We start from the raw sequence: 12208 nt of genomic DNA, 5'->3' as shown, positions 1-12208 counted from the left end.
AGGTTTCACTGAGATTGTTCTGTGGGCCCTTTTTGGGTACTAGCTCACAGTCAACACATAAGGGATGAAGATATTTGTCAAAGTTAAGAGTGCAAGTAAAATGTGATCTACTTTTATTTTTCAGAATGACCAGTCTATGCAAGATACACAGATCATAGGGGGAGATGACTTCTCAAAGCTGGCTGGAAAGGTTTGTAAGATTTTTAAATAAAACGAGGCCATTATGACACCCGGATCGGACTAATACCGAGATTCAAAGATAACATGATTAGGGCAATAACAAAACCTAGAGAGAAGCAAAAGAAGGAAGATGCTAATAATTACCTTCTCCGAGAAAGTCAGGGCAAAGAGAAACATTCACCTTGGTTTCAGCATGACCAAGGGTGCAGAATCGCAGCTGGGTCCACAACTACTATCAGAGCTAAATACATACTCTTTAGTAACTGGATATTATTGACAGTGAACATGTGAGCTACTGATAAATATCCCGAAAAGGATTCTAGCCCCGCATCCTGGAGGAAAAGAAATTGTCCACACAAAATAGTAAATTGTCATTTGCACTACATGCCTGAAGTGGACTTGCACAGCCAGGTGGAAAAATTTGGTAACGTTTAGTTTTGCTTTCAGAGAATCCTGGCTCGTCATCGCATACTAACCAGAGATAACAGCTTACCACAAGATCTCATGACCTTCTACACAAGCCAGTTCCAAGCCATGGGTTATGGGGTTTGTGATCAACCACAATCTCTGGTTTGTATATCACAGCAAGCCAGGATTCTGCAGAAGCGAAACTGAAGTGCTAACCCAGGGTTGGCTAGTCTGTGGCCCTCCAGATACTGTTGGACTGCACCTCCCATGATTCCTGACAGCTGGCTTTGCAGGTTGGTGATGATGGGAGTTGAAGTCCAACAAAATCTGGAGGACTACAGGTTCCTCACCTGCCACACAGTGTTCACAGCTCAGTCTAAGTGTCTAAGTGCCATTGCATTCTGTAGTGCTCACACCCAGGTAAGTTGGAGCATTCTTCCCTGCCACCCCAACAGACCTTCCTGCACGTGTTAAATAATTATGTGCCTTGCTTCAACATAAGCCAGCATGAACATTGTCATAAACTGTCACTAGATAACTGAGAAGCTGCTTTTGAAAAGTAAATGTTTGATTCAACGCATGCAGTCAGTCTGCATAAAGGCCATTTCAGCCAGTTCTTTCAAGTACTGTACTTATGTCCACTTAATTTAATTTAAACAGCAGCCATTTTTCTTTCTTTCTTTGCTTTTCTCAAGCTGGCAAAATAGCTGCTTCTAGCAAAGGGGCAGCTAGAAATATTGTTTTGCCTAGATATAATCCTGTGTTTCAGAGGGCCAAAAAAAAGACAATACTGTATGTGAAATGCATGATTGCATTTAATATGCCTAGAGCCCCCCCCCCCCCCCCGCGCCTTCTATTAGCTATAATAGCCACAGAGTGGTATGAGCAGGATTCAGACTGCAGGACGGGAGGTTAACCCTTTCCAACCATCCTGCAGTCATGCTATTCTCCCCATGAGTAAATCTACCATCAATTGCAGCTTTTCACCCAGCACAAATGGCAACATGGGATGGGTCATTTTTAGGAGACTACAGCATAGAAGCGAAGGGTTAAACCCCCCCCCCCCAAAAAAATACATCATCATCAATATCCTGCTCCTGCTCTCCCACAGCTTCTGTTTTCAAAGGCGAAGGCAAATTGAATGCAATTGTCTTGTTTTGGCACTGAATATTTTAATAGCACCTTGGTTTTGACAATGGTAAATCTTGGGATTTGTCAATGATTTGAATCTTTTTATGTGCTGGAAGGCTGATAAGCAATTTATTTTCATTTACCCCCAATCTGCATGCACATACTGATGTTTAAAAAAAGGGAAAATAAAATATTTTTGTTCAAGGACAAGACTCTTTTAATCCAGGCCTTGTTATACGCTGAATCACTTGAGGAGGAAGGATGACTTTATTTGATTAGGCAGATGGTCTGTGTGGGAAAGTGATCAAAACGGCAAGCCTCAGGATGAATTTGGGCAGGAAACCACTAAAATTAATTTACACTGCAAGTGAAATTACTCTTGTGTTAATAGTAGGACTGGTAACTGATTAAAGACTTTTAGTTAATTAATCACCTGGCTTTTAACAGATTAATCAATTACATTTTAATAAATTGTCCTATTACCAAAATCTCAGTGTCTTTTTCTCTTATTGAAGGAACTGCGTGATAACTTCATGATTTATTTAACAAAAGCTATCTACCATCCATTGTCGCCAGTACTGTCTAAAATAGCAAAATGCAACTCAAACTGATTTTCTTTTATATGTTGCCGGGTGGTATAAGAAATGGTTTGTGAGAATTATTGCGCATCTGTATTATGTCAGTTGTTACATGATTAGTATGTTAGTACCAGAACCAGTGTTTAGGTTTGCAGTGTTGAGTGTTAAAAGAGGCAAGCCTTCCTGGATCTAAAAGAGGGAATTTCAGCAGCTGTAGCTTGTTATGCAATCTACACCCGCAGCAATTCTCTCCATTTGGCCCAGGGGTGGCTAACCTGTGGTCTCCAGATGTTGATGGATTCCCATCATCCTCAGCCAGTGTAGCCAGTAGTCAAGGATTGACATTTGGAGGGCCACAAGTGAACCACCACCCCCTCCCCCATTTTATAAACCTGCTTCATATTTTCATTAGCAGTGCTGGCGAACAGAGCATAGGTTGCAATTTCTTGCAAGGCTGAATTAGCAGGTTCTCACCAGTCCCCCATCACATCTGCCTACCAGTCTTACTAAGGACATTACGTGTGTTCCTTACAAAGATTATGTAAATGTACCAGGTTTATTATAAATATCCTCGTTGTTCAACATTAAGCAACCTTTGAAAATCTGTCACAAACAGAACGCGGTTCATAAACTCGACGTGTTTATTTTCATCCTTGCTTACAGATGACTTGAATAATGCCAGCTGACAGGATTAGATAAAGCTTTATATCCTTTTTCAGAAAACCTTTCCCTTTTTCCCCATTTTCTAAAAAGAGGCTTTAAGCCAACTTCTGAGATATATTAAGGAATCAAAAGCTGCATGGAGCTAAATATTAACTACCTGTATGGTGTTTTGTGCCTGAAAGGTTAATTTTGAAGATCTACTTGCTACAAAAAAAAGAACCCTGCTGGGTTTTGTTGTCAGCAGTTAGCAAGAAAGCTTCGGTGTCAACAAGACTTCAAAAGTATACTGCCAGTGTGTGGAGAAAGAGACCCCCTGGGGCATTCCTAGTGTGCCAGCCAAATGCCCTTGAAAACAGTGGATATACAAATACGAAAGAGAGGGATGGACTGCAGTTCCCATGGTCCCTGACCACTGACCATGCTGGGTGGCGTTGATTGAAGTTGGAGTCTGACAACATCCAAAAGGCCACAGGTTCACCTATAACTGCCTGCCCAAGCTGGGGGTCAAACTACAGTTAGGTTAGTAGTGTGTTTCAGCTACCACACTTAGGAGATTGCACATTTTTTAACAAAAGCATCCCCTGGGATCTGCTTTAGTTATTTCCTCCCATGCCATTTACTTGCATTAAATTGTCTCCCCAACGCTGTTATTTGTCCCTGAAGGTGTTATTTGCTGAGTCAGCCTCCCAACCCCTTTGTGGCTATATTTGATGAAGGAAAAACATGTCCTGTGTAGAGCACAGTCATAGAAACACACTTTTTATGTGTGTAAAACTACTTGACATGTAGATTTAGCATTACTAAAGTCTCAGCAAGAAATAGTCTCAGCAAGAGTGGCGGTGGGAAAGCTGTGGCCTTCCAGATGTTGCTAAACTACAACTCCCATCATCCATGACTGCTGGCCATGCTGGCTGGGACTGATGGGAATTGGGAGTCCAGCACCCTGTGAACCTTAGGGCAGCCACAGGGATTTTTTGGCCCTCCAGCAATTTCTGGCCCTCTAGAAATAGTTGGACTCTTAATTCACAACCCTAGCCAGGGATTGGTTAGGGATTAGATTTGGAACCCAACAACATCTGGAAGGCCACAGGTTCCCCACCCCTGCCTTAGAACTGCAACTTGCAAAGCTTTTAGCTTGAGCTCCTGGCCTCCTGTGCCAGATCTGCAGCCATCATTTATATACAATACCCCCTCCAAAGGTTAGTCAATGACTCAAGCTATCCTGGATCCTAGTTCCTCCCAGCCAGTTCCTGACCAGATAGCCAGTTATCTGCTTTCCCAATATTTGATATGAACCCAGGGATTCAGACTCCTTTTGAGAATGCCACTTAGGGAGTGTGAACCTTTAAACTACGAAAACCACCTATACATTTTAGTTGTCTGGAGTGAGCCAGCAGTAAATCACACTGTGCAAGCTGGAGTTAACTCTTCATTAGCAGAATCAGGAGTGTCAGGCCTAATGAGCCCAGCAACTCATCTCTGGTAGGTCTTGCTCGCATGAAGCAGTTGCTGAGACTGAAGGTCTTCACCTCCCTGCAGCTGCCTAAGTGCTGCTCCTCACCAGCAATCTATTGCTTTTTTCCAAGCAACCAGAGACTGCGTCTCCATGTCACCAACCTCTCCTCTGCCCTTTTCATGCCTCTTCTGATTCTGGGAGACAAGCAGGGAGGGGAGCTTGTTGCAGTAGGAGAGGGAGACACCCGTGACTCTTCACCAACCTGACTCATCTCTGCCTCTTGGCCTCTCTCCTCCCACCCTCCTGCTTCAGCTTCTGATGCTGATTCTGGACTGCTCTCTGCCACAGACTCTGCCAGCTCACTGAGCCCTGTTCCCTCCTCATCTTCTGACACCTCCTCTTCCCACTCTTCTCCCTCTGACCACTCATTGTTCTCCCACCACTCCTCCCCGGGATCTGAGCCTGCTTCCCTTGGTGGTTGCCCAGCTGGTTCCTCCTACCATTCCTCTGTGTCCAACCAGTCCATGACAATAGTGCCTGCAAACATGGTTCTTATTTGGGGAGAAAAGAGCCCAGTCTGTGCCCAAACAAAGAGCACGAGAAGGACACCATTAGGCATGTCAGATTTTAGGAAGGGTCTGTAAAAAAATAAATAAATAAAGTTGGCAGCTTCATCTGGCTGCTCTGATTGCAGGGAATCTGTTTCCTGACGGAATTCCTTCCACCTCTCGAAAGCCCACCTTGCCTGGCTCTCTTCTTGTCATGCAGCTGACAACTACCTGCCTACCTTCAGCAGATATAATTAGCATTGTTACATTTTCTGCAGCAAATGAGATGACTCAACACCTTCTGAAGCAGAACCAAAAAAAGAAAAAAAGAAAGGGATGCTACTGGGGAAAGGGAGAATCAATTTGAGGCATAGCCAGCAGGACCCACATGTATCATCTTTCATCATGGAGCATCTGCCTTCTGTTCATCATTAGCAGCATGAAGGTTACTGGTCTTATTGGAGCTGTCACAATGGAGCTGGATGTTCTGATTCAGATTTCTTTTCTCTATCTCTTTTTTAATCCTTCTTACCAATCTAGGCTGCACAGACATATGTTCTTGAATTAGGAGATAAATATAGGGATGGTGTGTGTGTGGGGGGGGGGGTTCCTTGCAAATTGAACTCTGCCATACCTAAGAGAGTGGCATGGGGGGGACCCTTAACCAGATATTTACTACACACCATTAAAGCAGCACTAGCAGGACCCTTAGCTCACAGTTGTAGAACATACAGAATACATGAGTGCTGTTCTTTGTGTGAAGGGTTGTGGCTTAGCAGCCAAGCATGGCCAAGTCCTCGGGTTCAATCCTGGCATTGCCGGGTAGAACTGCGAGAGTACCCAGTGTGAAATTATTGAGAGCCGCTGCCAATCGATGCAGACAGTACTGATCTGCATGGACCCAATGGCCTGACTCTGTATAAGGCATCTTCCAATGTTCCTTTGTTTACTTAGAAGTCGCCTGTATTCAACGGAGCTTACTCTTTGATATGCGTCTGCAGGATTGCAGCCTCACAGTGCAACCTTAGCCACGTCTACTCTGAAGTAACTCCCATTGAGTCCAATAGGGCTTGCCCCAGGCAAATGGGTGTATAGTACTGTGCAGCAAATCTCCCGTTCTTTTATATTTATTTGAAACCGTTATCTCCCATCTGTGCTCGCTCAAGGCAGCTCAAAGCTCACACCATAAATTAGCAAGCTGAAAACATCAAAACGCTAAGACAACAGTAAAAAAACAAAACACTAGCAGCAGCAAAGATTGTTTAAAAAGAAAAAAAGCAGATGCACATAAAAACTAATATACTGTATTTTTCGCCCTATAGGATGCACTTTCCCCCCTCCAAAAATGAAGGGGAAATGTGTGTGCGTCCTATGGGGCGAATGCACAGGATTTCGCTGAAGCCTGGAGAGCGAGAGGCGTCGGTGCGCACCAACCCCTCTCGCTCTCCAGGCTTCAGGAAGCTATCCGCAAGCCTTGCGAGCCCAGCGGGAGTTCCTGCGGGCTCGCAAGACTTGCGGGCAGCAGCCTGCAGCCCGAAACACGGGGCGCACTCCGGAGGGCGCCCCGTGCTTCGCGCAGGTGTCCGCAGGCCTTGCAAGCCCGGCGGGAGTTGCCGCCAGGCTCGCAAGGCTTGTGGATAGCAGCCTGTTCTGGGGTTGGGGGAAGCTCGGGCTTCCCCCACCCCAGCCCTGCGGCTGGGGGGGGGATATATATTTTTTATTCATTTCCCCCCCAAAAAACGAGGGGCGTCCGATGGGCCGTTGCGCCCTATAGGGCAAAAAATACAGTACCTTACAAACCAAAAGGAAGCTTTTACTAGCTTTTGGAAGCCATTTAAGGAGAGAGCAAAGCACACCTACTTGGGGAGAGAGGTCAGCAGCCTAGGAGCGGCCACAGAAAAGGACCTGTCACTGCTCCCGATGAAGTGTATTTCAGGGGGGTGCTGGGATACAAAAGAGGGCCTCTGAAGATGATCTCAGAAAAAGGGTAGAATTGTAGGGGAGTTGAAGTCAGGCCTTCAGATATCCCAGTCCCAAAAGATATTCAGTTGCCTCTCAGGTGAAGCCCAAGACATTCTGCCACCCGAGGCCAAAGGCAAGGTGACCATCCACACATACAGGGAAGCCAAAGAAACAGGCAGCTGAATTTTAGTTCAATATTGGTGACGGGACAGATCCACCACTGCACCTGCTAGCTTGCGGGGAAAGGCCAGGCCAGCTCTCGGAATCTGCCACCTGAAGCAATTGCCCCATTCTGCCTAAGGGTAGGATGAGGTAGGGAACCCTCCAGATGTTATTGGACTGCAACTCCCAGCAGCCCAGCCAGCATTGTCAAGGATGGCAGGAATTGGGGTCCAGCCACATCTGTAGGACCTGCAGGCGATGCAGAGTAGCTCTTTGTTCCAATGCTCCACCTACTATTAGGAACTCCCCACCCCACTAAAACCTTTTCAGAACAGCAATTTATGAAGATACGATCAAGTGAATTCTTCTGATTTATATAACTAGCCATATCTGATGTGAGTTTTGCTGTGTGTTTGACTGTATCATCCCACTCTGTTGATTCATCTGCTGACTCATTTTCGTTTATTAGTAGAACTGCGGTGCTAGGATGAGCTGTGAGTGAGGAGGTGGCATGGCTTGCACCTGGTGCCTTGATTCTGTAATTAAAAAAAACCAGCCACCTCCCAACACAACATGGTGCACAGATTTTTGGAAAATGAACATGGAATTATCTGAATGGCTCCGGAATGATTAAACAAAATGCATGGCTTAAACATGAGCAGCAAAAATAAAATGCAGGGGCAAGACAAGAAACAGTAAAGACACCCCACACAATTGTAAATGAAATCCATTTGGCAAAAACAATTTTGGTTGTATTCAGTAAGCTGGTTGTATTGCTCATTACCAGACTCATAGTTCCAAAGCTTTATTTTGAGCCTGGTTTTTGGTACACGGCTGATTACACAAAAGCTATCAAATCTCAAACGTTATCCAGCTATTCACTGCCCTTTTATCTGTGTTCAGTTTCAGACTATTCTGCTGATGTTCACTGATAAGGTGCTGCTGCATGAAACCTTATTGGTGATACGCTTTCAGTGTTATTAAAGTCAATATAATGAAGATTTAGGTGTACGTTGCAGCTTAAATATTATATTGATAACCTCCACAACCATTTCCCCAAAACATACTGCTGTCACATCACAGATTAATTTATGTATATAAAATTGGCTTTGAGAGCCTATGGTTGAACATGTTTACTTTTGTACATGTTATGATCAATCCTGACTTAAGTTAGTCACACTTGGCTCCTACTGAAGTTTGCAGATAGATTTCATTTGGAAAAGTGCAACTAACTTCGGCTGGAGCAAAGCCAGTATATTTTTCCATGGTGCCACATACCACTCTTGATTACTTTATAAACATATATATATTAATCTTATTGAAAGTATATCCTCCATTAAATGGTTATGGCTGAACTGCCTGATCCCTGGCCTCAGTTTGGATGTCGGGACCTGCAACAACTCCAGTTCCATTTCCTTGATATTGTATTATGAATAAGTCAGTTCTGCTCCTTCAGTGTCCTTACAGAAAGGGAAATGTTCTCATTTTGCTAGCCCCTAGCTTCAACATCACAGCCTTCTTGGATATATCTTATAGCCTCAATGACATAGCCTTCTCAGATATAGGTGGGACTGCCACTTTTTGCCCACCAGCACCCTGTACATTTAACAGTTTAATGGTAGATAAAAATTCAATGGGTGCATCTTTTCCGAGGGTAGAGATGCCACAGTAGAAAAGAGATTTCTGTCTATTGTGCAAATTTTGAATGCTTTTTTTGGGGGGGGGGGAGTTGCAACCAGTTACATTTAACAGGCACAAATCTAGCACAAGTAGATTTGCTGTTCATGAAGCAGTATTAGAGTAACACCCCCTAGGTAAATGCAAAACCAGATTTGTGAGAGTCAGAGCCTGGCACAATTAACACCATATAATGATTAACACAGAGATGGTTGGTGTTCACTCTTCATGATTACAAAGCCTGGTCTCCTCAAGGGTTGGTTTGCAGCTACTAAGAAGGCCCTTTCTCGAGTTCCCACCAAACATGCATCAGAAGTTGTTGGGACAGAGAAAAGGGCCTCTGCAGAATAATTCAATTTGCACTGCCCTGACCTCTCTGGTGCCTCGCCCTTCTCTTCCTCCTGGTAAGCATCAGGGATCCACTTTCTGGAGAACCAGCGGTACAACTGCCCGTTCCCCACAAGCTTTTGCTTCTCAACATCCAAGAAGGCTTGTATGGAAGAAGGCAGTCCTTCATGTTACAAGTTGCAGCCAGAGGCTTTACCTTGCACTTCTTGTTCTTGCTGTAACAAACCATGGTTTGTTGTTATGTCTGAATCAGACCATCTTCCTGTGCTCCAGCAAGGAACTGCTTGTAAGTTTGGCCAAGAGCAGGACCTTCCAGCCTCCTTTTTCAAGGATTTTTGGCATTTGGAGCCCAAGGAGTTTCAACAAGTGGTGCCTAAGCCTGGCATCAGGGTGGAGTTGAGAAGAGGACTTTGGATATAATTCTTTCACCAAAGGCAACAGCAGCGATCTGCTGTAAAACTTGTTAAGGCAGGCGAGTTAAGATTGTGTAACTTTACAGCGTGGACGCGCCATGTTATTAAATTTATTAGAGGACTACCGAAATAGAGTTCTAGTTTATCAACATGGCAGAAGAATTATCACCAGCTGCACATGAGCCTGTCATTGGCTGCAGGTTGATTTCCTGTGGAAAGAAGCTTGAAACGAATAGAAAATATATGTCTGGCCATCTGGAAGACAGAAAACCACTTCTGAAGTATTCACTGCTATGTATTAATGTCTCTACCCTTGTGGTCCTTTCCAACTCTACAATTTTATGTTTCTCTTTAGAAATATTTCATTAGCTAATCCTACCCCATTTGCTAATATTGCAGTATTATTATCTCATGGCTTGAGTATTTGCAGCTAATTACAGGTCACATTTCACCGTGTAAGTCACATCAGTAGCATGTAAACAGGTTTGGAAGGTAATGATCTAATTCAGATGATCCTATCTCAGTTTAACGAGCCAAGATACTGAATTGAATAAACTTGTACGTATGATCACAGACCCTTCTGCCTTTCCTGGGATGCTGCAGTTAAACCAGGGAGTTGTTAGCCATAGTTTCCCATTTTATCCAAGACAGGATTATCAGGTTTAAAACAAACTAGGATCTAAATAACATCAGAATGAACATCTGGTTTGTTGTGGAGCTGGAAACCATATTGTCTTGCTTGAGATGAAGCTGTAGTTAATTGAAGACTTCCATATGGCATGATAGATAAGATGATGATCCACCAAAATAACCCTTGGGCTGATGGTTCTTGGCTGTTAGCGATGGAAAGTTGGACTGTGCCATTCCAAGGTCACAATTTACTTTAACTGATGCCATACACTGCAAGTGTGTGCTGGTTTCATTGGGACTGTTCATGATGTGAGGTCCTCCTTTTCAGGGATGTCTCATACTACGTGGCCTTGAGAAGCTTAGGGGCTTGCACCATTTGAAGAATGCATTGACGAGCCATTCTTAAACCCCCACCAGTAATATTGAGATGGTATTGCTGGCTTACGTTATAGGGCTGTTGAATTTGAGATATAGAGTGGGTCAAGCAGGGGTGGGTAACCTGGAGCCTCCAGATGTTGGGCACCAACTCCCATCAGCCAGCAGAGCCAGTGGTCAGGGGCAGTTGAGGTTGTCATCCCAACATCTGGAGAGCCACAGAATTAAAACAGGAAGGATTTAGAAAACTGCAAACATTGGGATGAAGATGGTTCACCTAAGAATTTGCAATAGCAAAGACTTAACTTTCCCCACTCATCCAAGGCAGTTCAATAAAAGTAATGCATTTAAATATTTATTCAATATTGTTTAAGTAGTATTTGGGAGATCTCAAGTACACAGTAAGGTTCTGAAGCTAGTTGCTTGGAGACATTCTAGCAAGACTAATACAAGCCTATTGTCAATCAGAGTACATCAGGATCTTGAGGATTTTGTATAGTCTCTTTTCAGTTGCCCAGTTCTCATATCAAATAAGAAACAAAATTCTTCCCCAGCTGCTGTCAAGTAAGGAAATAGTGGCCAGACCTTCAAAAGATAGATTTTTTGGGGGGTTAGCAAACAGATGTCAAGAATATTACTCTGCTCAGCAACTTATGCCTTAGCATTATCTAAATCTCGTAATGCTATTTTGAGTTGGCTTGCCTCTTGTCCATTGTAAAACACTTGCAAGATAACAGGTTCCGTTATTAATTGTTCAATGTATTGTATTTTTGCATTCCTGCTATGGCCTTTGGCAAATAGGGAAATAAAACTGAACTGTTGTAGATGAGGCATTTCCTTTAAGAGAGGTTAGGTGTGCAAAGATAGATCAGAAGTCCAGGCATACATACATACATACATACATACATAATTTTATTTGTATGCAACCTTTCCATAGTTCAAGCTTGCTTACAACAAGAAAAAACGTACATCATTACAAGCATAACAAAAGTAGTATTAAGCAATAAATGATACCTCAAAAAGTTCACAACCAAATTGAACAATTTCCACATAAATCATAATAAGATTAAAATAAAGGTATCAAAAAAATAATATCAATAACAGCACCTCCTCCCCCAATCCTCTAAACAATCCCTCAACCCAAGAGTCTGTTCAGCAGTCTCAGCTTCTGCAGCTGGAGTCAGTCAGGGCCCCACCCTCCTAAGCCAGATGGGAAAAGCATGCAAGGCCGGGAGCAGGTCTTCCAGGACTCACTGCCAAGATTGCATGAGAGAGGGGCTGAGAAGATGGAAGAGGCAAATGGAGACTCAACATAACAGCAGGTTCAGCAATACTTGTGTTCTGGCATCCTGAAAATTATGGAGAACTTTCCGAGGGAAGTGAAAGATCTCAGGTGGACCTCATTGGGAAAGGCCCGTCAGTCCAAAAATACAACATGCAAGAACCTGGTAGCTTACATTGGAGCAGGAACGTAGACAGAGTCTAGAAGAATTTGGCGGTTCAGGGAACAGAGCCCTGCCTAGAAGCTGTGTATCTTCCTGCTGGCAGAGATGATGGACCTGTGGCCCTCCTGATGCTGTTGAACTCCAGTTCCCATCGGCCCCAGTCAGCATGGCCAACGGCCAGGAAGGATGGGAGTTGGAGTCCAACAATATCTGGTTGGCCACATGTTTCTCA

At 43.9% G+C, this 12208-nt stretch overlaps 1 protein-coding gene across 2 annotated transcripts in view; it reads left to right on the top strand.

Annotated features, from left to right (window-relative positions):
- The window catches only part of PRTFDC1 (phosphoribosyl transferase domain containing 1), a 52411-nt gene that overhangs the window by 30856 nt on the left and 9347 nt on the right, over nucleotides 1-12208 (top strand). For both annotated transcript variants that reach the window (XM_081882730.1, XM_081882729.1), the window contains exon 4: nucleotides 125-190. In XM_081882730.1, coding sequence (XP_081738856.1) covers nucleotides 125-190 — 66 coding nt within the window. The remainder of the gene's footprint in view (nucleotides 1-124; nucleotides 191-12208) is intronic.

The sequence above is a fragment of the Podarcis melisellensis genome (genome assembly GCF_964234715.1).
Source record: "Podarcis melisellensis genome assembly, chromosome: 12".
Taxonomy (NCBI): Eukaryota; Metazoa; Chordata; class Lepidosauria; order Squamata; family Lacertidae; genus Podarcis; species Podarcis melisellensis.
Note: the sequence above shows the minus strand (reverse complement) of the source record. Positions and strands in the feature narration are given on the sequence as shown.